Source organism: Danio rerio, chromosome 19 (genome assembly GCF_052040795.2).
Source record: "Danio rerio strain M-AB ecotype USA chromosome 19, GRCz13ab, whole genome shotgun sequence".
NCBI classification, from domain to species: domain Eukaryota; kingdom Metazoa; phylum Chordata; class Actinopteri; order Cypriniformes; family Danionidae; genus Danio; species Danio rerio.
The window spans coordinates 26,535,568-26,560,789 of record NC_141039.2 but is presented as its reverse complement, the minus strand read 5'-3'; the positions used below and the strand labels follow the sequence as shown (position 1 = coordinate 26,560,789).

Genomic DNA, 25,222 nt, shown 5'->3' with positions numbered 1-25,222 from the left:
TCAAGCATCCATTGAATTCTGTTACCCTGTCTGAAGAGCATTTAGTAGTGTATAGTTTAATGAGAGATTTCTATTTTCTCACTCTCTCCCAACAGGTTCTCTACCTGCTCTGAAGACGAGGGAGGAAGGAAGCATCTCCCAACCCAGTAAAATCATCATTCATCTCCGGAAACAGGTGAATGACCCCCTCTTAACTCTCAGAGGATAATGACCTTCGAGGGCAAAATGAGTTCACACGCTCTCTCTTACACAAACACACACACACGCGCACACACATGCACATAAACACACTCTCTCAACAGGTGAGGATTAGTCACTAAACTCCTCGGCATCTAAATCAAGACCTACATCCTCTGAAAACAGGTGAAGGATTTTCCTTGAACCAGTTCATAAGCAGAGACTAAGCAGGTTTTGAGAGGTTGTTGAGGCTGTAAAGACAGATGTTCTGAACCTCTTTTTAAAGGAAATTGTTAATGAATTGGAAACCAAGATGCTAAATTCAAAGCAAACATACAATTGAAGATGAGCCTGTACATTTTATTATAAATAGTGAATAGTTATTAAATGAAAAGTATAACGTAATGGACTCTACCATTATTTAATTGGTTAGTGAAAGGTATAATATTTTATATAGCAAGGATAGTCAAATGTATCACCATGGCAGAAAGACATTTAAAATAAAAAAATGAAGCAATACTTGAACATTGGTAATAGTGAGCAGTGTTGGGCACGTTCCTTTAAAAGAGTAATTAGCTATTATTACTAGTTACAGTGTTCAGCATAATTCAGTACACCCCATTTTGAAAATGTATATTTTTATCCATTTCTCTGTGAATATAGGCAATGCATTCTGGTGTATTTAAACGAAACAGATTTATTAAACAGATTTATTTATTAAAATAATATTTTAGTCACCAAAAATATTTAGAAATTGAAAGATAATACAATCAAATTCAAGCCAAATATTGCAAAAAAAAATTAAAATTTACAAAATTTCAGCTAAATCTTTACATTTATTTGCCTCTTGATTTTTCTTCTTTTTAAAATTTGCATGTAATGCAAATTTATTGCATTTAACTAGTTTTTGGACCATTATCGCAAGTTATTTTGTTAGATAAGCTCCAGATTTGGCTTCAGTACTGACTAATCTAATATATGTGCACAAATATAATATTGTATAGCTTCCTATTAAAAATATGAATTTAAAAGATAGATTTGTGAGGCGTGTACTTGTATATACTGAGCACTGTACTTCTCATAAATAGTAACTGAGTTACATTATTTTAAATGTAACTAACAACCAGGGAAAATAACTATTGCGTTACTTTAAGAAAATTTTATTTGTCAAATGACTATATAATAAATAAAAAAATTTTACACTAAACTGCACTATTTTAATGTTGTTGTGGGACAATGTGAGATGATGATCGGTGTGTTTGTGAACAGGTGAACACATGCACTACTCTGCCTCTTATTGGCAAACAATGGAAATGGACTCCATTTGATATCATCACATTCCCAGTTGCACCACAGTCACAGACACACCAGTCATCATCACTAGTTGGATATGTGTCCTGCCCCAGCCCCGAACACACACACACACACCCACCCCATAGAAAGAGAGGTCCTATGGCTGAAAGAGATATTGCTTGCATAAAAAAACTTCAGTGTTCTCAATCATAATATAGTTGTGTTTATAGTATAGTATTTTCAGTAACGGCAACGGCGTTATAACGGGGGAAACAGTAGTTCATTTGATTACTCCTAACTGAAAAAAGATCATCGTTAGTAATGGTGTTTATTTATAGCACCGTTATTTCCCTCACTGATAGTAAGACATGTTTAAATATTAGAAGGGCCTCTAAAGATCTTTTTAAAAAATCTAAGAATGGGTACTGATTCTGAGAATTGCTATAATTGCTACACATCAATAAATTACATTTTGAAAATACATTAAAAGCAAATACATTTATTAAACGTTGAAAATATAGTTTATAATTTTAATTTCTACCAAATAAATAAAGTCTTTAAAAGTCTCAAGATATTAAAATAAATCATTTTAGATGTTAGTTTCTGTCTGTTAGTTTTATGGATATCTATTTGCTAGTGTGCTCAAAAACAGTAAAAAAAAAAGTGCGCTTAGAAAACATAAAACTGATATAAACATCCAAAGCTTGCAGTTTGTCACTTATGCCTAAATCTATTAACATTTTTTATTTATGTCACCTCATACTTCAGTTTCTCATTAAATCTTGACCAATTGAAGGCTCTCTAGTGTCTGACATGTCACGTCTCTTCAAGATTCCTCTCATTTGCTTTTTCATTTCATCCGCTTGACCTCAACCACTCTCACTGGCAGAGCTGTGATAAAACAAAATTTTTATCACAACGAAGTTATTGGCTGTTTTTTAAAAGGGGAGGAGCTACTGTTCCTTAATTTTTCATTTGACATTGTCAAACGTCAAATAAAAATACTCATTTCAAAGCTCTTCACAGCACCCTTAAATAGACTTTTTTTCAAAGTACTAAAGCAAAAACAAAAATAGGAAATATTTCAGTAACACTTTCTATAAAGCCCATGCTCATAAAGAATTAAAACTCCTGTTTATAATTATTTATGACCTGATCGACTAATTAATACTATAATGATGTCAAATAAGTCAAAAGTGCATAGTGTATTTTGAACGTGCATTAAAATGTATCATTAAATAATCATTATTAGCACTATTATAAATGTAGCTATATCTGTCATTTATAATACAGTATAGATCTTGTGTCTTTATAGATGCAATTATTAATTTTAGTTCTGCTTGATCAATAAATAAATATAAACAGTTGTAATTGATTATGACCATGGCCAATACTAATATTTCATCACAATTCACACACAAATCTTAGTAAAATTATTACTATTTAAAAATCCACTTTTTAAAGGGTCACGAAACACCAAAACACATTTTTTGAGCTGTTAACAGTCATATATGTGTCCCACACTGCTAAAAACACTATAAGGACACCTATATTTCACTAAAAAGTGTAAATTGGTTGTTTTTGCGTTATTTCAAGCAAATTCGTACTTCCGGTTTGAAACGATTTTTTGAAGCTGCGTCACGGCCATGACATAATAGCGTTGTATTCCAGCGTGCAGACTGGGCGTCTGTGCCAGAGTGTGTCTTATTACGTCTTACAGTGTGATGCATTAATGCATGAGTAAAGCTTGGTTCAAACCAATCAGCGCGCTCTATTGTGCAACTTCATTAATATTCATTACTGTCAGAGTGTAGACGGCAGAGACGCCACGTTGTGTTGGCAAAACAAGCGTGAAGTGTTGCTTTTATAGTTTGCTGCCGTTAAGTTTTGTTTTCATTTTCTCTCTGTGAGAGCGCAGCTGGCGTCACGTGTGAATTAACAGTGTACGCGACGCACGACAACAATAACTTATGTGTCTAAAGAGGATTATTGTTTACCTGAGAGCTGTTTTTATCTGCAAACGCTGAGATCCGGATTCGCTTGTAGTCTCCTCTAAATAAAGACGCGGCTCTAGTTGCTGGTGATTGTCCTGTCTCTACAGATTTGGTAAGTGAGCGACCAGTGCTCTTTGTTTATTCAGTTCGTATTTTATTTGTATCAAACAAACTATTGCACCGAGTGTAAACAAGTTAGCACTAACAGTTACAATTAAACTATAACCTCATGTTGGATTTTGTGACCGGAATAACACACGCGACTTTCTGACACTACCTGCCGTGTGCATCTAAATTTCCGGGAAATGCTGAGTTTTTTTTTTTCTCTCATTCGCCGTGCGGTATCAAACATTGCATGAAAAATACACGCTTAGAGCAGTTCCTCGAATCAAATATCACGTTTGTCAGGAGGGACATGAATGAATTCCCTGAATGAAAGAGTCAAACTGCAGTTAAAGTCCACCATTTAATAATTTGGCAAATAATTCGACTACAGATGTCCATGTAAACACAGTCACATTGTCCGCTGTGGTTGTGTGTTTTGACTCTGAAATTCAGCGTGCCCAAATAGACACTCCCACACCAAGCCTCTTTTCTTCCTCCGACACTCCCCCCTAAACAGAGCTGGACACGCCCACTTTTCTGACTTTTTCCAAAGTAGAGGAGTGAAAACACCCTGCTGAAACGAGGGGGTTTCATGGCCCTTTAAAGAAATTATCCCTGAATATGAAACTTTAAGTAAAGCAGAAAGTCAAATTTTCCTCTGCTCCACAAATGTTTGCAGGTTATTTAAAAGAGAAGTACTTAACAGGCTTTGCCAGTTTTCACAATTAAAAAAAGACCCATATCATTTAAATAATTCTAGCCATTGTTGGTCATGTTAGCTGTCAGAATCACGGTTTCCCAATAACAGCTGCTGTGTCTTGTAAAGGCGGGGTGGGTATGGCATGAGCTTTTATAGCTTGTTAGTGGTGAGTTAAGAGCATGAACAACATGTCCAAGTCACTCTCATGAAAGAACTCTGGAAACTTTCCCATTTTATTGCTAAAACCCTTTCCTCATTGTATCCACTTAATCCTTGAGAGAGTTTTTTGGCATTGCAGTAGACAAACTTATCATGTCTAAACGCATTATGGCCCGTTACATTCACTGCCAACAGTCACATTAACAACTGCTGTTATACTGGAGCTGCTGCTGGGATTATTAGACACTGCTTTTCACTTTTACCATCAATTCAGAGTATAATTCAGTGCAAATCTGATAAGTGTTCTTGGCTGATACATTTTTTTTTTGATGGTTGATACATTTTGTCTATTTTAGAAGTACAACGCAGACTATGATTTATCAGCGAAGGAGGGTGCAGATACACTTGCCTTTGTCTCTCTACTGGAAGAAAAACTGCTACCTGCACTGGTGAGAAATGAGCTATAAAACACAATCATCTACTGTATATAAACATAATATAGCGTATATAACATATATAACACAATAAAGATAAACCTCAATGTTCACTTCTTTTGCATTACATTTTTTTTGGTTATTTGTTTATAAAAAGGATCGACAAACCAGAACAGTGTTGGAATATTTAAATATTTATTGGAATAATTTATTTTTGTAATAATTATAATAATTATATTTGTAATAATTATATATTGGATACAAATGAGTAATTTGATGAACTGAATTCTGGTATCCTATCTATAGGAATGCAAGAATTACTTTCAGGAGGTGCACACTAATTTACATTTCCTTACTTCAGCTTTTATACGCAGCTGATATTAACAGGTGGATTTTAGTGGAAGTTGTCACTTGTCAATTATTCTCCAGTCCTCCATTGGCCGCACCCATACATACATCCTCTTTTTCTAAGAATTCTCTGCACAACTTTAAAAGCATAAGACTTCTTAACTGCACATATTCAGTGTTCAGTTTTGATCCATCTCTGCTCACAGGAAGTTTAGCTGCAGAGCGCAAGTTAATTTCAGACATTCAGGTCTTTGCATTTCCATCAGCTCCTTCTACTTCTGTAAAAATGCTACATTAGTATGCAAGGCATGTCACACTCAGAGAAGAAGTTTGGTTTATAGATCACCTTTAGCAATACAAATACAATTATTTAAAGAAAAAAAAGAGACAAAAAAAGTTAATATATGCTGCATGCTTTAATTCATCCTAATAATAGAATATGACGCAAATCTTGGTTGTGAGAAAACAACAGTTAAGGAAACATCTTATTTTTATGAAGTCATTTTTTTCTTGCACCTTATTTGTTAAAGTGGTAGTTAGTACCCAAAAAAAAAAAAAAAGAGTCCTGTTAATTTATTCACCCACAGATCATCTAAGATATGGTGACCTTTTTTCTTCGGTAGATAAAAGCAGGAAAGCTGGTGATATGCAGCAAACTGCATCCCCTGACCTCCCGTCAAAGCGTGCCTCTTGCTTTCATCATCAAAAGAGATCGGACTACATTCACACACTCACTGAGAACTGTTTGACCTGGCTGTGAATTAAAACTAATAATATTGTAAATAATGTTCAGTTTCTTACACGGACTGATCAATTTGCTTCAGAAGACCTCAGTGTGTCTTCAGGAGCCATGGCTAATCATTTAAACTTGTTTGTATGTGTTTTTTTTATCCTAAAAAACCTTCACTGCCATAATATGAATCACCAAGGATCACAGATTCAGCTCAAAATCTTCTTTAATATTCTACCTACCTCTTAGATGACCTGTGGGGGAGTAAATGAACCGTAATTGACACTTTGGGGGCATTTTCTATCCCTTTAAAGCAAGCGGCTTTAGAAAATATAAAACATGCTTTGTCATAATCAGTAATAATTGCAAAGATTATTCATGTCACTTTTTTGACACAAAATATGATGGAATAAATACATTTTAATATGATATGAATAATATTATAGTAATAATATTAATATTATTATTATTATAATATATAATAATATAATATTATATTATAATTAGTTTATTATAATTCTTAAGGCCTTAGCTCACTAAATCGTGGATCTGAGAAAAATCACTTTAACCGCTTAAACTCTGTGGATCCATTACCTGGTCCGTGACATCATTGACTTTTGCTTTAAGATTTAAAGGGCTAGCATTGCACCAGACCCCCGTAAGTGATTTCGTTTGAAAGTGTAGAATCTAAATTTTATGCACATATGCATTAATTTGGTTTTTATTCTACTGTACAAAAGTTATTTACACTTAAATACACAGTATTTTGGATACCCGAGCTGGGTGTTTTACATTGGTTCGTTTTCATATTTTTCATATGACACATGTACAAGTTATAGCATATATGGTTCTTGCATTCTTTTTACTGAATTATTTTCACATATCAAACAGTTGCCGAATGAATCGCAGTGTTTCCATGGCGCAGAAATGAAAACAATACATTCATGATCAATAAGCAGCCCCAAATAGTACAGACAGCTGTTATCTCTTATCTTATGCTGTGTGCTTCTTGGCCATTCTCCTCTGTTTTTGAGGTGATGTGCATAAGTAATATACATAAGTGTCTGATGTGGTCCAAACGTAGTAAATTATGTTTGATTAAACAAAAGAATAGTGAAATATGAAAACAATCCTGAAAAGGTCCCTGTGGCTTGTATAGCACCTCTCATCAGTTGGAATACAATAACTTTTGCATAGATAATGGTAGAGACATTTTTCTTTTTTTCTTATGATTACAGACATGTGCAGGAACCACCAAAATTAATTACAGCACGCTAGACCACACAGTACCTAAAAGGTACACTTTCAAATTTGAGTTCATAAAAAAAAGGTGTTTTTTTAGGTGTTTATTATAACACAGACAACATATACAGTTATTTTAAACAATTTAAATTGTGTTTTATGAAAATTCAAAGGGTTTTCTTTAAAATGATACCAAATTTTTGCATTTACACCTCTGCATGTGGATTTGGGAAACTTTTAAATTTGGGTAGGCAAAATCCAGGCAAAAAAAACAAAATAGCAGCTGAGTTAAACTGGTTAAACAATTTGGCTGGAGAACAAAATAATTATAGTTAGGACACTAGAAATCTAGCAATTATAGAAAAATAACACCATTAGATCAAGATGCATATCCACATGATAAAGAAGGTTCTGAAAATTTCAAAAATATTAGTAGTTAATTTTCATAATTATAATATTTAGGTCACACTTTACAATAAGGTTCATTAGTTAATGTCAATTAATGCATTTAATAACATGAACAAACAATGAACAATACATTTACTACCGTATTAGTTCATGCTAGTTAACGTTAGTTAATGAAAATACAGTAGTTCATTGGTAGTTCATGTTAACTCATGGTGCATTAACTAATGTTAACAAGCATGGACTTGGATGTTAATAATGCATTAGTAAATGTTCAATTATGATTAATAAATGCTGTATATGTGTTGTTCATGATTAGTTCATGTTAGTAAATGCATTAACTAATGAACCTATAAGGGTTACCAATATTTATCATCACTATAAACAAATTATACATATATGTAATTATAATAGTGCTACGATTCAACTTCTTAACACTGATTATAAAACATCTAAGAGTATGTGTCTGTTGTATAAGTGTGATTTCTGATGAGTTTTTATTTTATTTATTTTTTGTTTTGTTAAATTTAACCTATTTAAATATGAATGTTATGATGAATCATGATTTGTATGCAGACTTAATGCACTGGTTTGTGTGTACGCATGCCTTGAGCGGCCTAGTGGCATGAGTTGTTTTTACAGTTTAAAAAAAATAATTGTATAATTATCCAAAGAGGCAAATAGTAACTTGTGAATAAAGCACATTTTCCATTCTATTTTCTAAAGAATTTAATCGCCTTCTGAAATGCAAGTATCAGTAATATTAATAGAAGTTGCTGCAGTGAGGGAAACCACTGTAGTTCTTTTTTCTTACACCATAAATGATTAAAAGTGGCAGACGACACAAGCAATAACAAATGCTATCATGTTATCATGCATTCAGATGTGTTATGTTTTGGAACACAGGCTTGTAATGATAAGAATGACTAAAATGAAAATAAAAAAAAATTGGCAAATCTTCAAAAGATTCCACACAAACCTACACTACCTGATCACATTACTGTTGCCTATCCAAGTTTTAGGAACAACAAATAATAACTTGACTTCTAGTTGATTATTTGGTTTCAGAAGTGACTTACATGAAAGGCAAAGGCCTCAGGATTATGCTTATTTTACCAAAATAAATCTTACACCAGACATGCTCAATAATGTTTATGTCTGGTGACTAGGCTGGCCAATCCTGAAGCACTTGACCTTTTTTTGCTTTCAGGAGGTTTGATGTGGAGGCTGAAGTATGAAAAGGAGCGCTATCCTGCTGAATAATTTGCCCTCTCCTGTGGTTTGTAATGTAATGAGTAGCACAAATGTCTTGTGACCTCAGGCTGTTGATGTTGCCATCCACTCTGTAGATCTCTCGCACGCCCCATACCGAATCTAACCCTAAACCATGATTTTTCCTTCACCAAACATGACTGATTTCTGTGAGAATCTTGGGTCCAATAGGTCTTCTGCAGGATTTGTGAAGATTTGGATGCAGCTCAACAGATGATTCATCAGAAAAATTTACTTTCTGCCACTTTTCCAAACGATCAACTTGAAGTCACGTTATTATTTGTTGCACTTACAACTGGGATAGACGACAAGACCTTTGCTAGTGTATAACATAATTACTATGGATCAACAGTTGTCCAGAGACATTTGCCTACAGCAACACACTTTTCTTAAAGTTTTCCTTTGGCGAGCTGTTTCAAACTCTTGATAAACTCCGAACCTTTATTAATTAATTTTAGCCTAATTTTGTCTAAAATTACACCACAGTACTTCATTTTTTTTTATTTAATTTAAAGAAATAGGTCATCTAAAAATGAAAATCTCTCATCATTTATTCACCATCATTTACTTTTTTCAAAACTTGAGATTCTCTGGTTGCTGCATTAAACACACAAGAAAATATTTTGAAGAATGCTGAAAATCTGTAACCATTGACTTCCTTAGTAGGAAAAGGAAATACTTTGGAAGTCAGTGGTTACATGTTTTTATATCTTCTTACAGAGAAAAGAGACTCTTTAAAACCATGTAAAGGTAAATGTTGACTAAATTAAAAATTTTGGGTGAACTATCCCTTTAAAATAGACTGGACCTGTACTGTCCACAAGTCTAGTATATTTTTTGTGCTTCACGATGATACCATTCAAATTCTTTTCACTGTTCCCCTGAGGACATCTATCATGTTTTACTGATGTGCTGCAGATCCTGTTTTCCACTTAAAACTGTAAAACTGAGACTTTAACAGTCTTAGTGGAACTCATCTGGAGTTCTGAGAAACTTTCTGATCTTTTTCTTTCCATGTAGGTCTACACGCTGTGGATAGACTCTAAAAACTATGTGGATGTTACACGGTGTTGGTATGCAGAAAACATCCCCTTCCCTCTCAACTTCCTGCTGCCCAACCGCATGCACAGCCAGCAGCTGGAGAAGCTGAGACTGGTGAGGGGAGACCCAGTGCTGGAGCCTGGAGAACAGCTGGAGAAAGAGGTGAGGTGAGGGGGGAAGAGAAAACAATGAAGAGTTCACTTTAGAGAAATGTGCTCTCCTTCAAAATTTAAAATGCCAAACATATTTATGAAGGAAATGTATGTAACATGAGAAAAAAACATTATGGCGTACACTATTGCGTATATGCTAATATGTAACACATTATAGTAGACAACAGGCAGATATAAATCACTTCTGTAAATCGCATGCTTTATGTGATTTAATAAAAAAAATAGCTGCCAAAATAGAAATAAAGTATCTCGATTTTTATAGAAATATTAAGCTGAAAAATTAAGTTTTAACCCTTGTGTGAGATGTTTTCATTCACTCTTGGTTGATTTTTGAGGCTTAATTTGGCCACAAATGTATTTATCTGTGTTTCAGCAGATGCAATGGTTTTTGTGACAAGTATTAGTTTGACACACATTTTGGAAAATGCCTTGGAATTGTTAAAAAAAACTTAACAGTACAGTCTGGGCAAATTGACTATTTTCTTATGTTAGTGGCTGTTTGTGCCCCATTGATATCCATTTTAAAACAAGATTGTTTGATTGTTAAGTCTTGACACTATGGTTCCTATCATACACTTGGTGCAATAAGGCGCACAATATGTTTGGCCTGATTTGTTGCTATTTTTTTTGTAGTGGCACAATCCTAATTTTCCCGCTTTGTGACACGTTGTTTAAATAGTAAATCCACTTGAGCCAAATCCATTTGCACCACTCATGGGTGTTCCAATCTAAAAAGGAGGGGTGTTAAGGCGCATTGTTGGTGCACTGTTATTTTTAAGAACTAAAATAGACTGTGCAATTGACCAGCTAAAAGCAGGTCTAAAATCCAGTGCAAAGCGCGTTACTTGTGCGCATTAAAAGCGTATACATTGTTTAATATCCGGCAGCTAGCTCTCTGCAACTCTCACATGGTCAAACACTGAAGCTTAAAGGACTGAAATGTTACAAAAATTATTACTTTCTACCTAAATATAAAAAACTACCTGCGTGCCTTCATCTAGGGGGGCTTTTTTCGTGTAATGCATGATAATTTGCTTTCATATAATGTTGTTGTTGTTGTTGTTGTTATTAGTAATATTTATTACATGCATGTTTATATATTTTTTTTTATAAAAACAAGTTTAGATTAGTCCACCTGTCGGGTTTTGGATACGTCTGCATCACCATATGGGGCATAAGAATAGTGCATGTGTTTGGATAAAACTCAGTTTTTTTGCCCAGACTTCATTATTATTATTCATTTATTCGTTTGCTGGAAATTAGATCTGAATTTAGAAATAGTTTTGAAACAAATCTTTGCCCTTAACAAACTAAATTAAATATATTGGCTAATGCATGGCTTCAGTTGAGTGCATACAACACCGTTGCCTTATTCAAGAAAGTAAAGTTAAGAGAAAGTAAGGAGGCCAAATGGAGGAGGCTCGTGCTTTATCCTCAGGCAGATGGTGTGTTAAACTGACTCTGGTTGGTTTACACATGTGGTTTGCACATTATGCTCAAAACACACCCAGAACTCATTAAGCACAACCCTGTTAGACCATGCGCCACAGTGCAAACCATATTTTTCCATCCTTAAAATAGCAGTAATAAAGTGAATTTGGACACGCCCTTGCTTCTGCTTCTGTGCCATGCACTTTAGACGTTGCACCTAGATTTTTAAAATAGAGCCCCAACTTATCATGCATTCTTCACTGTTTGGTGAAATCTGTAATTTCTACTCCTTATCATTAGTTACAGTGCAAAAAAAATTTGTTTCTGGTTTTTATATGGAATATTGTGTGTGTGTGTGTGTGTGTGTGTGTGTGTGTGTGTGTGTGTGTGTGTGTGTGTGTGTGTGTGTGTGTGTGTGTGTGTGTGTGTGTGTGTGTGTGTGTGTGTGTGTGTGTGTGTGTGTGTGTGTGTGTGTGTGTGTGTGTGTGTGGGTGTGGGTGTGGGTGTGTGTGTGTGTGTGTGTGTGTGTGTGTGTGTGGGTGTGGGTGTGTGTGTGTGGGTGTGGGTGTGTGTGGGTGTGTGGGTGTGGGTGTGGGTGGGTGGTTATAATGGAAGTAAATGGGCCAAAACAGCCACTAACATAATGAAAGGGTAGTAAATTTTAACAATACACAAGGATTAAATGATATTAAGAAGAAAAACTTATCAGCAGCCACTTGCCATGATTTCTGAAGAATCATGTGACAGAGAAGAATAAAGTATCGATGCTGAAAATTCTGCTTTGAGATCACAAGAATCCACTTATTTTTTTCACTGTGATAATCTTTCATCGTCACCCTTTTTTGTTTTATTGTTTATTGCATAATTATATCCTTGTTATATATACACTGTCAGGCCAAAACCAAAGTTATTGTGATACTGTAGAGTTTGTGATAAAGCAATAAACCCCCAGAGGCTGTGGTTTAAAGTCATTTTATAACAGCTAAGGTGTATTTTTGGCACAACGGGAGCAGTTGTTTCATCATATTAATGTTTGTAAAAATGTGTTATTTACCTTTTTTTCACACAAAGGGAATGTGAATATAAACGAATGACATGCTAGTTCATTTTGGCTATTGTAGCTATAGAGATTGATAATCCCCAGTCTGAAGATGTGAACAGCATGGAGTTGTATGACGTGTTTTTATCTTGAACTTAATTACAACGTGTACAAAACAAAAGTCAGTAATTATACTGGAATGGTTGGCGTATGTTTGTAGAGTATTTTACAACAACTCAGAACATAGCTCAACCAATCAGAATAAAGAACCAATGCATTTTCATTCATTCATTCATTTTCTTTTTGGCTTAGTCCCTTTATTAATCAGGGGTCTCCACAGTGGAATGAACCGCCAATTTATCCAGCATGTTTTACGATAACCTTCCAGCTGCAACCCATCACTGGGAATCACCTATACACTCTCATTCACACTATGGACAATTTAGCTTACCCAGTTCACCCATACCGCATGTCTTTGGACTTGTGGGGAAAACCAGAGCACCCAGAGGAAACTCACACCAACACAGGAAGAACATGCAAACTCCACACAGAATTGCCAACTCACCTAGCAAAGGCTCGAACCAATGGCATTCTTGCTGTGAGGCGACAGCGCTAGCCACTGCGCTGCCCAACTATGCATTTTATAATTGAATATTTTTTTCCTGTCTGTGAATAATGTTTCAGGCTGATGTTCAGGTCAGTTGCTGTCCAAGTTATCTGTGAAAATGAAACTGTCTTTCACTGTTTTAAGGCTGATTGGTCTTTTCATTGTCATCCTGGAATATGGCCATGAGATATGTGCTCTGACATATTTAAGAAATAAAAAAGCTACACACTGCATCAGTTATGGTTAGAATTACTGCCAACAATACAACAATCCAGAAACATATGAATTACTGCAATAAAAAACAGTTACCCACTCTGTATTTGCTTACATAACTCTAAACGTTTTTCATTTTTATTTTTGGCCAGGCAGTGCACTGGAGAACCATTTCCCTCTCTCTCTCTCTCTCTCTCTCCCTCTCTCTCTCTCTCTCTCCCTCTCTCTCTCTCTCTCTCTCTCTCTCTCTCTCTCTCCCTCTCTCTCTCTCTCTCTCTCTCTCTCCCTCTCTCTCCCTCTCTCCCTCTCCCTCTCTCTCTCTCTCTCTCTCTCTCTCTCTCACTCTCTCTCTCTATTAATATATCTATATACTATTAATATATATATATATATATATATATATATATATATATATATATATATATGTGTGTATATGTATATGTGTATATGTATGTATATATATATGTATATGTGCGTGTGCATGTATCTTTGTTTTTGACAGTCTCTTGGTGCTCTACATTTTCACCCCTGAATGGTTTTACTGGATCTCCATCATGTGTTTACACAACATAGAAAGAATTGGGTCAGATGACTCCTCACCCTAGCAACATGTCTTTGAGTTATCGCTGCTTTAGTGGGTTTAAAAGAAGGTTATGGCAAATAAAGTTTGATTAATTTTAAGCTTTGAGTGAAGACAGATATACATTTGCTTTTTTACAGTGACTGCCAGCAGTTTTGATAGATTGTTTTTGGAAAGTATAACCGAGTATGTGTTTCTGTTTCTGTTCTGCAGCTTTATCGTGATGCATTTGAATGTATGACTCTCCTGTCACAGAGACTGGGATCACAGAAATTCTTCTTTGGAGACTCGTGAGCAACACTAATTTTGTGTCATTGCACATGTACTTGATTGTTTTTGAGAGAAAGAAGTGTGCACATGATATATGTGTGTGTGTGTGTGTGCTTGCAGTCCCTCGTCTCTGGATGCCTATGTGTTTGCACACCTAGCTCCTCTGTTGAAGATCAAGCTGCCAAATGGAAAACTCCAGCAGCACCTGAACTCACTGAACAACTTGGAGCAGTTCTGCAGCAACATCTTACTGCTCTACTTCCCCTCTGATCAACGAGGTGGGTATTGTGTTAAAAGATTTTGCTACATTTTATTATTATTATTATTAGTAGTAGTAGTAGTAGTAGTAGTAGTAGTAGTAGTAGTAGTAGTAGTTAATAATATACATAGTTTGAGACATTATACATAGTATTATAAATGTAATGCAAACACAACCCCAAATCAGAAAAAGTTGGGACTGTATGGAAAACACAAATAAAAAATGAAAGAAGTGGTATATAAATTTACTTAATAAAAACATGTATTCCAATTTTGGTTCTTGATTTTTTTAAAAAGTTGGAACAGCAAGGCATTTGCCACTGTGTAATGTTTTCATTCCTTTCCAACACTTAAAAGACATTTTGGGACTGAAGACACCAAGTGATGATGTGTTTCGGGAGTTTTTTTAACCCATTATTCCTGCACAACTAAAGTCTTAAGGTGGACAATAGTACAGGGTCTTCGTTGTCGCCTTTTAGGATTTTAAAATACGCTATGCATTTTAATTGGAGACAGGTCAGGACTGCAGACAGGCCAGTTAAGTACCTGTATCCTCTTCCTCCGCAGCCAGGACCTTGTACTGTGTACAGAATGTGGTTTTGCATTGTCTTATTGAAATATACATACCTGGAAAAAAAGGAAGCATATTGTGCTCCAAAAGCTCTATGTACTTTTCAGCATTAATGGTGCCATCACAGATTACTTTTGCCAAAGCCACTGACGCAACTCCATACCATGACAGACTATGGCTTTTGAACTTGTTACTGGTAACAATCTACATGATCTTTTTTTTATGTGGTCGGGAGCACACATCGTCCATTTATCCCAAAAAATACCTGTAATACTGATTTCTATCACAGATGTCTACAAACCCAGAGAAGTTGACGGCACTTCTGGACACTGTTAACAAAGGGCTTCCTTTTGGTACAGTACACATTTAACTGCCATTTGTGGATGTAACTACGTATTGTGGTTCTTGACAAAGGTTTGCCAAAGTAGTCCTGAGCCCATGTGGCAATATCGCTTATAGATGATGATTCTTGATGCAGTGCCACCTGAGTGATGGGAGATCATGGTTGTTCAGCTTTCCTTTATGCACTGAAATTCTTTCTTACGCACTAAGAATCCTTGAATCTTTTAATTATGTTATGCACTGTTGAATGTTAAATGTCTTCTTTCTTTCTTTGAGGAACATTGTTTTTAAAAATTTTAATAATTTTCTGGTGTATTTGTTGGCAAACTAGCAATCCTTGGCCCATCTTTAAAATGACTAGACCTATGCTGCTTTTGTAAGTCATATTTACAATCACCTGTTAACATCACCTGTTTAAATCACATCATTATTTAGCCCTGAATTGCTCCTGTCCCAACTCTTTTTTTTTTTTTTAAATGTGTTGCAAATTGGAATGTGTTTATTTTGAAAAGCGAAAACATTACAAATCATTACACTAAATAATGTTTGTTGTATTGTCTGCAATGAAATACAAGTTAAAGAAAATTTAGAAATCACTACTTTTCTTTTTTATTAGCGTTTTTCATACTGTACCAACTTTTTCTGATTTGGGGTTGAATGAACTTTCTTCTGAATGGACTTTAAAATAATATCTGAGCCTCATTTTGCCCCTGCAGTATGGTGGTGTAAAAGCAATGAGTTTTTTTTTTCTTCTGTTAACTCATTAGTCCAAATTAAGGGATCTGAATTTAAATTCAGACATTACAACTATTAACCAATCCACTTAAATATTACAATCTCTTTTTCAGAGGCTCCAGCTCGCAAGATTCATGTTCAGTCTGACAGCAGTGACTTCGACAATGAGCCCCACATGCGTCGCAACCAGATTCTGTCTGTTCTGTTTGCTGTGGGGGCAATGCTGGGTTACGCTGTCCTCACCGGGATTATAACCATCAAACGAGAACGGCCACAGCTGAAGAATTCCAGCCATGAAGATGGGGATGAAGAAGATGAGGACTAAATAAAGAAGTAAACATGGCATTAGTGCCACATTCTTGCTCCTCGGCCATTCAGACTAGAGCTGCACTCCCAGTTACCTCAGTTCTTTTAAATCTCTTTTAAACCATCATGCTTCAGTGCGCTCTGCCTGAATCACTCACTTGAAGTAGCATCAAGCGAGCCACATATTGGTGCTTTTATTGGAATTATTGTTAATATTATTGTTACTTTACTATATACCGATCTGTAATTCGTCAGGTCTCGCACAAGAAGGAAGTTCGACTTGATTTTCAGGTCATTAAAATATCTCTTACTGTTTTCTCTTTTATCTCTTGGTCTGCATTTAAGCTGGTCTTTTTAGCAAGACCTACAATCTGACATCTACTGAGATCTAGACTTGCAAATTTCATTGACTGACATCCAAAGCAGCCAATCACAGTTTGTTTGTTTAGTGCCATATACCATATATTGCAACATCGTTGAACATAATTTATATATATATATTTATCTCCTGGGTTTTTCCAATAACTGTTTCTATAGGGTTTTATAAGGAGTTAAGTGTGTTCTAAAAAAATAAAACAGAAAAAAACTTCCTATCATAAACATGCATAATTTATCGAGCTTAACATCTATTTGATCATAGGCGCTAATTTTTTTACTATTGTAGACTTTGCTACTGTGATTGGCTTCATTTCGTGATGGACCATTAAAGAAAAAGACACATCTCGGAGACATCCTTTATAATTGGATGTCAGTTTTTCAACTTTATTTTTTTTTAAAAGCAAAAAGCAGTTTTATGGTAAGGGTGGGGTTCGGTAGCACACCTGTTTTTAAATTTCTACAGTTTCATTTGAATTTGTACAAATAAGCCACTTTTCTGACAATTTGTAAAATTGTTGGGTTTCCTGGGATCATGCTGGGTATACTCATGCCAAAGGTCATTTTAATTTTTTTTAATTAGAAGTAATTTCAAATTAGAATTAGAATTTATTTTATTTTCCTTGCAAAAAAATATTTATAAAAAAATAAATAAATTATATAAATGATTGCATAAAAATGAAAAAAAATTTAAAAGTATATAGCTTAAAGGGGCTAATTTTGACCCTAAAATGGTATTTAAAAATGAAAAACTGCTTTTATTCTTGCTGAAATAAAACTAATAAGATTTTCTCCAGAATAAAAATTATTATTAGACATACTGTGAAGATACTGTTAAACATCATTTGGGAAATATTAAAAAAAAATTTTATCAAAGGTGGGCTAATAATTCTGACTTCAACAGTATACACACACACACACACACACACACACATATACACATTTAGTTTCTTTATTAATCTGGGCTCATCACAGCTGAATGAACCCCCAACTTAGTCATCATATGTTTTACGCAGTGGATGCCCTTACAGCTACAACCCACTTATTTACACACATACTACAGACAATTTTAGCTTAACCAATTCACTTATTCTGCATGTCTTTGGACTTGTTAGGGAAAACGGAGAACCCAGAGAAAACCCACATGAACACGGGGAGAACATGCAAACTCCACACAGAAATGCCAACTGACCCAGCAGAGGCTCAAACCAGTGAACTTCTTGCTGTGAGGTGTTCGTGCTACCCACTGCGCCACTGTGACGCCCATACACATTTATCATTATTATTATTTATTTGTTTTTTTTTTTTTTCACTCATGATATTTGGTGAAATAGCCCTAAATTTCAATCACACAAAATGAATTTAATATGCTGACTAATTGTGATTTTTCGAATGTAAAAGAAAATCTCTGAAGAAAAACATTTTAATTTATCATTGAGAATGTTTTCAGACTTTTATAGAATAAAACAAATATTAACATTATACTCTAACACATAACTAATAAATCCAAAGAAGCTGAAACTTTTCAAGTGACTTCATGTCTTTCTCATAGCTGAATATAAATACATCATCATGGAAACAGACTGTTAACAGAAATCATAAAGGCCTGTCAACATTAACAGCTGCGCTGTAGCATTTCACCACTTTTCGACTTTATATTCAACTCTAAATATTGAAATAATTTGGTGCAGTGACCTGATATGCCTTCCTGCAGACTAAACAGACTGTCAAGCTATTATCATTTCCAAGATAACGTGCAGAGTAAATTTGTCTTCTTATCTTAAACCAACCATCTAGGAGCTCTTTGACCACTCAAGACCAAGAGATTTGTAAATCAAACCGTTTTTAGAGTTCTCCAGAGAATGAAAACTTTATTATTTCATGCTAAACATTGCAGTTAAACTGGAGTCTGTGGCCATTATACAACCCTTTACCTTCCCAATCTCTCAGTGGAAACTTGAGGCCCAGTGGAGTCATCCATTTAGTCGCTCATATGGGTTGAGCCTTCTCAAGATGTGCAACAGTGTAATTATGACAGAATTACACATTTACTGACTGAGCTGTTTGCAGGTTTATATATAATAATAATTATTAAAAAATCTATGTTAATGTACTTTCTCTTTTTGCTGTTTTTTCCCCCCTGTTTTAAAGGGTTAGTTCATACGAAACAGAAAATATGCTGTTTATTTAATCACCCTACCATTCAATTGTGACATTTTAATAAAAAAAAAGATCCTTTTTAAATAGAATGTTAAAGTAGATTTATAAATGAAACCGTGGTCTAGAGCACAATCAGTGGCACCCCCAGAAAATGTTCTTAGGGGTGGCCAAGTAAGACCACACCAAATCTTGGGGTGACACACAAAAAATAATTGTGTATATATTATGAATATTCAGTAATATAATAGTTTTGGTTTCTGGTAAATGAAATAATGAAGTTTTAATTAATTCCATTAAATACTCTTAAAATATTGTAATTTATTCCTTGAAATAATTCAGCAAGTACACAAGCAAACCAAATAAAAATCTATATTTTTACCTGAGCACAATGCTAATAAATGGATAGTAAATGACACTTTGAGGGTAAAAAATATACAAACAATACTAAATTAATATACATTTAGGGTTAATTAAGTGAAATGATCAACCTTGTTATGAACTACACTGTAATAAATACTGTAAACTATGTTAATGTACAGTCTTAAAGAGCCTCTATTATGGGTTTTTGAAAATGACCTTCCATACAGTGTGTAACACGGCTTTAAGTGAATGAAAACATCCGGCTGAGGTTTAAATCTGAAAGTGCACCATATTTAAAAATTGATTTTTTTTAATAGAAGATGATTTGCTGTTCATCCAGATCTTTTGGCTGTTCGTATTGACGTCGACATGAAACAATACCAAATATGAAGTGCTGGATCCGGTAAAGCATGAACGTGCCTTTCTCTTCAAACACTAGCTGAGTGTGTGTGGATGTGAGACTGATCATGGCTGAAGATGGGTGAATGTTTTGGTGATTAATGTAATAATCTATCCTGCAATGGGGATTCATTGGCCATTTGTTAAAGGAAGTGTCAGAAAAGACTATTAATGCATGGGACTTTGTCAGAGCTTGACAAGAACTTTATCAGTACACAGTTCATGGATCAGTTTCTTCTTCTATTTTAGAAGTGTAAGTGTGATTACAATGGTTGCCTCCTTGTTTTCTCTAGCTAGCAAAATATGCATTTATTTATGTTTTGTTACTTACAGCTTGTATTGTATATGGTTAACTTTTTATAGTCACATATTGCGTCTAAAACCATGTTGAAAACATGACGCATGATGATTTATTTACTGATTTAAATGCGTTTCTGAGTTTGCAATCCTCTGCTGTTTGTCGTTGCTATGGCCACCATCAGCTGTTCCTACACACGTGAATGCAGTCAACCAATCACAGCAGATTGTGTCATCGGAACAATCAGAGCAGATTAGCATCGCGCATATGGGAGTCGTTGGGATAATTAGGTAATAATAAATGCAGAATATAAGACTATTATAAGGTTTTTTTGCCCTTGTATGCTTTTCAGCCTGTTGTTGGAGACCCTCAAAACCAAAATATGGGGCTCATAATAGCGCTCTTTAAAGTACCTTTACAGTTATACAAATTTGGTTTTCAGTCAGACTAAATTTACATGCTTACTGTAAATACATAATTACAATTGTGCTGTATTTTAACATTACAATAGCAATTATTTTTGCACTTGTAAGTTCATAGTCTTACTAGCAACCAAAATTGTACAGTAAATTGTAATTTAAGTGGGCTATAAATGTGCAGATATGATCCCAGGATGAAATGGTTGTTTACACAGCTTCAGTGTATTTAACTTTTATTTATATTCTTCATAAATATCTTGATCTTCATATATATTTTGCTCTTCATATATATCCTGATCTTGGTAGACTTGTAATTATGCTGCCATTTAGCGTCAAGTTCAGAATTGAGTTGAAAATTGCTGCCATCCACTTCTCTTGGGTTTTGAGGCCTCTGTATGTAGTATGTAATGTGAGAGTGTTTCAAATGTCAGTACAAAGACTCAACATTACTACTACTGTGTCAGGGTCAACCAAGGTCAGCTCACAGTTTAGTTTGTCAGTGACAAAGTTTTCCATATAGGCTTCCTGTTATGAAACTGGTTGTAGCATTGTTGCAGAGACAATATAATAGAAATATGTGCCATGACTAGTGTGCTTAATTTGGAAATTTTATTATTTCGGTCAAAAGTATTTTTTACATAATAAGGAACCCTTTTACATCATAATAACTGTAATAAAATATATAGTTCTAGAGGCTGTGAAATAGGTCTCAAAAAAATAATTTAATGTAAGCTAGTGATAAGGAAATAATTTAGCTGTCTGTTTACAGGGAAATGGATAGCTAACCGGAGGACGTTCATCAGCCAATCAGAATCAAACATTCGGCATTACCATAATAATTTTGCCTATTAATTTTTTAAGGCTAAGTAATAGATTGATATTATAATTATAAATCAAATATTTATCATTTTATAACCGCCTAAACCGAAATTTATATTATTTATACGGCAACAATCCCGTTGTGGGTTCTTTGATTCCACATCTTGCATTAAAATATAGCCTGATTAATTTGCCTTTCTTAATACATTTCCTAAACCCAAGCTCAGATCTATATTTAGTTGTCGGAAACCAAAACTTTGACAGATATTTTCTTTTGCACGGTGAAATTCAATAGTCAGACAGGAGCTCAGCGCGGTAAACTGAAGACGCAGCGGGAGAGACCCGCAATAAATAGTTGTAGGTTGATTGACAAGCCTCGTTATCTCTCCCCCTGCCGTCGCCTGCAGCTCAACTTCTGTTTCTCATTTGGGAAAGAAAGTGTTGCGCTGCAGAGTCTCGGTGGACCCGCAGACTCTCACCCGCGCAGACTCTTTGAACCCCGGGCCGCTTAGGTCACAGAGACGCCGAGAAAGCGGTCAGAGGGTGAACGTAATGTTATGAAGATCGCCGATGCGTCGAGCTGTTCTTGTGTTTTACGACGGACAAAGAGGAACTTAACTGGATTACATTCGCTTTATTAAACAGTAGGCTTTTGTTGGACTTGGTTCAAGAGGATGGAGCTGAGGAAAATTGTGCCAAACCTGCTTGTTCTGTATGTTGCTGTCCACTTTTCTCAATCGTCCGAAATTAAAGGTGAGTTTTTATTTACATTTGAATGCACATCTTAAAATGTACTATAAAATACATTTAGTGTGGTAGTAGTTTAGTTTATTCTAATGGATTTATTCAGCTTTTTAAAAAATCTGACTAAAAATAACAAATGATGCTAAATAATATCAGTTCTCTCACATTCTTAACATAAAGGGGTAGTATCCCTGTTAAACTGCTCATTCCTACCTCTAAATTGTACTTTATTGTCTCATTTCATGCTCCCTCAGTGACCCAGTCTAACTGCTCAAAGTCTACATCCAAACAATGAGATATCAGGCAATTGAGTGAAAGCTGTACAAAGACTGGATGTCCAAAATGTACTTTTTATGGGTCATAAGTGACCCTATAAATTATTCCTTTGTGTTTGACTTGATAGTTTAATACAACATTTAAAGGTAATTTCTGCATGCACATCCTGCTTTGGATAAAAGCATCTGCTAAATAAATGCTGAGCAATTACCCAATGTAATTCTCCACATAATCCTGGCCTCTCATGCATTTGTTTATCATAGACATATAAAGATACAAAATTAGAAATCACAGTGCTGTGGCTGAAAGGGTCCAATTAGTATGGTGGGTGAGATAGTTTAAATGCACTGCAAGTTAAGCAAACACATGCAAATAGAAAAGCATAATAATTAAGAAAACATTTTTATCCGTTTGACAACACACCCACATCAAATCCCATAAAACTAAACACAAAATAATGCAGATCATAATAGAAGGACTAGGAAAGTTTATGAACCCAACTGTTTTCTTTTTCTTGCAGAGCATTTTTGTATTTTCGTGTGTTGTGAGTATTTGACTGAAGATAAACAACATTTGTTCCTTAGTAGTTTAACTTGCAAGAATGAATTGTGCACCAAACGAATAAAGAAAAATAAACCTTGTAAATTTTGATTTCACAAGGGCTTTAAATTGCTGTGTGTTTGAGCTCTAATTGCCACCATATTATGGTGTTCATTTGGAAAACTTGCTGTCAGAGGGTTTCCGTTATCAATAGGGATCACCATCTTGCAAAGATGGGGGAAATAAGTTTTGTCAGATAATTAAGACAATTATCGCCAGATTAATGCCAATAACTTGGCATAATCTGAAAGTGTTTTAAAACTGTGATCAGTGTTCTGTTTCAAATATCTCATAGATTTTTTTTTTTTAATACTGTGCTTCAGAAATAAAGTCAATGAACAGTTTACATATTTTATGATTTACTAGTTTTATGGTTATGAATTGCGTTAGGGTACCCTAATCTCTGCTCTGTTGGCATTTTATGTTGAAAAATCAAATGTGCATTTTAACAAAGTGACTTTTATTGACTTTTTTAGTATTGATATAGTTTGAAACAGTTTATTGTTTAGGAAATAATATACATACAAGTTGGTTCAGGGGTGACAAGGTCGCTGGTTCGAGTCTTGGCTGGGTGAGTTGCCATTTCTGTTCGGAGTTGGCATGTTCTCCCTGTGTTAGCGTGGGTTTACTCCAGGTGCTCCGGTTTCTCCCACATTCCAAAGCCATTTGCTATAGGTGAATTGAATAAATTAAATTGGCCGTAGTGTATGTGTGTGAATGAGTCTGTACCCCAGTCCTGGGTTGCAGCTGGAAGGGCATCCACTGTGTAAAACATATGCTGGATAAGTTGGCGATTCATTCCACTGTGGTTACCCCTGATGAATAAAGGGATTAAGCCGAAGCAAAATGAATGAATGAAATTGGTTCAATAACAGAAAAAAAGTACTGACAGCTCCATGCACTTTTTATCATAATTCAAATAACTAACCTAAATAAAAACAAAAAAAAAATTATTTATATATATATATATATATATATATATATATATATATATATATATATATATATATATATATATATATATATACATATATCTTAGTGATATCTTAGTGAACCTCTTCTCTGACAACATTTTAAACAATTTGTTTAAATTGTATATATATCACTATATATATATATATATATATATATATATATATATATATATATATATATATATATATATATATATATATATATGTATATATATATATATATATATATATATATGTATATATGTATATATGTATATGTATGTATATGCATGTATATATATCACTAATATATATATATATATATATATATATATATATATATATATATATATATATATATATATATATATATATAGTGATATATATATAATTTAAACAAATTGTTTAAAATGTTGTCAGAGAAGAGGTTAAGTCCTACAATACAGATTTAAAGTAAATAAAAGTGGGGAAAAAAATCCAAATTCCTCTAATTTTATTCTCCATTGTAAAACCATTGAAATTGTTCTTTAATAGCAGCAGAACATTTCCACCATAGACACAACATCTATCATAAAAGATAGTTCATCCAAAAAATGAAAATTTACTTACTATTTACTCTTGCTATAGGTGAATTAAATAAACTAAATTGGTTGTAGTGTAAATGTGTAAATGACTGTGTATGGGTGTTTCCCAGTACTGCGTAAAACATATGATGGAATAGTTGGCGGTTCATTCCGCCGTCATGACCTCTGAAATACAGGCTAAGCTGAAGGGGAAATGAATGAAGTGACTTTCCCCTAAGCGGTTATTAACCTTTATGAGTTTCTTTCTTCTGTTAAAAACAAAAGAAGTTATTTTGAAGAAAGCTGAAAACCTGTAACCAATGACTTCCATAGTAGGACAAACAAATACTATGGAGGTCAATGTTTACAGGTTTCAAATATTTTTTAAGCTATTTGCTTTTGTGTTCAACAGTAGAAAAAAAAAAACTCAAAGAGGCTTGAAACAAGTAGAGTGAGAAAATGACAACAGAATTGTCATTTTGGGAAAATTCCTTTGACTCACAAGCAGGTTAATTTGTTCTTGCCCTTGTTCTGCAGTATGTCAGTGAAGGCAGTTTATAAATGTGCATAAACTGTATACTATCTAACCTGTAATACTCTCCTCTCTCTCAGTAATCAATGTGCTGGAGCTTCATGATGTCCGTCAGACAGCAGCAGCTATAGAGAATCTGTCTGGAGCTCTGCAGACGGTTGGAGATCTGTACATCACCTCCACCTTCATGCTGCCACCCAAACTCGGAGGCGTTTTATTTGGTCTCTATGATAAGCAGGACAACAAGAAATACCTAGAGATTGCTGTTGTAGGCAAGATCAACAAATGTAAGTGTTCTT

At 34.5% G+C, this 25,222-nt stretch overlaps 2 protein-coding genes and 1 long non-coding RNA gene across 9 annotated transcripts in view; 2 read left to right on the top strand and 1 right to left on the bottom strand.

The window, feature by feature from the left end:
- The window catches only part of mtx1b (metaxin 1b), a 41,762-nt gene extending 22,849 nt beyond the window's left edge, over positions 1-18,913 (top strand). For 2 of the 5 annotated variants that reach the window (XM_087293872.1, XM_087293870.1), the window contains exons 3-9: positions 96-175; positions 4,785-4,877; positions 9,880-10,062; positions 14,157-14,233; positions 14,334-14,491; positions 16,233-16,452; positions 17,916-18,913. In XM_087293872.1, coding sequence (XP_087149998.1) covers positions 9,982-10,062; positions 14,157-14,233; positions 14,334-14,491; positions 16,233-16,444 — 528 coding nt within the window. In that variant the 5' untranslated portion in view covers positions 96-175; positions 4,785-4,877; positions 9,880-9,981 and the 3' untranslated portion in view covers positions 16,445-16,452; positions 17,916-18,913. 5 annotated transcript variants of the gene reach the window in all.
- Positions 18,412-21,021, bottom strand: LOC141379096 (uncharacterized). Its single transcript, XR_015516804.1, has 2 exons — positions 19,377-21,021; positions 18,412-18,940 (listed from the first exon to the last, which is right to left on the bottom strand). It is a non-coding gene; the product is annotated as an uncharacterized LOC141379096 (long non-coding RNA).
- thbs3b (thrombospondin 3b) overlaps positions 20,232-25,222 on the top strand; it is a 29,251-nt gene continuing 24,260 nt past the window's right edge. Inside the window, exons 1-3 of one of the 3 annotated variants that reach the window (XM_087294890.1) lie at positions 20,232-20,307; positions 21,901-22,008; positions 25,004-25,210. In XM_087294890.1, the coding sequence (XP_087151016.1) occupies positions 21,930-22,008; positions 25,004-25,210 (286 nt within the window). In that variant the 5' untranslated portion in view covers positions 20,232-20,307; positions 21,901-21,929. Of the gene's footprint in view, positions 20,308-21,679; positions 22,009-25,003; positions 25,211-25,222 lie in introns of those variants that run through there. The other 2 variants (XM_087294889.1, NM_001045214.1) reach the window with 2 other exon arrangements.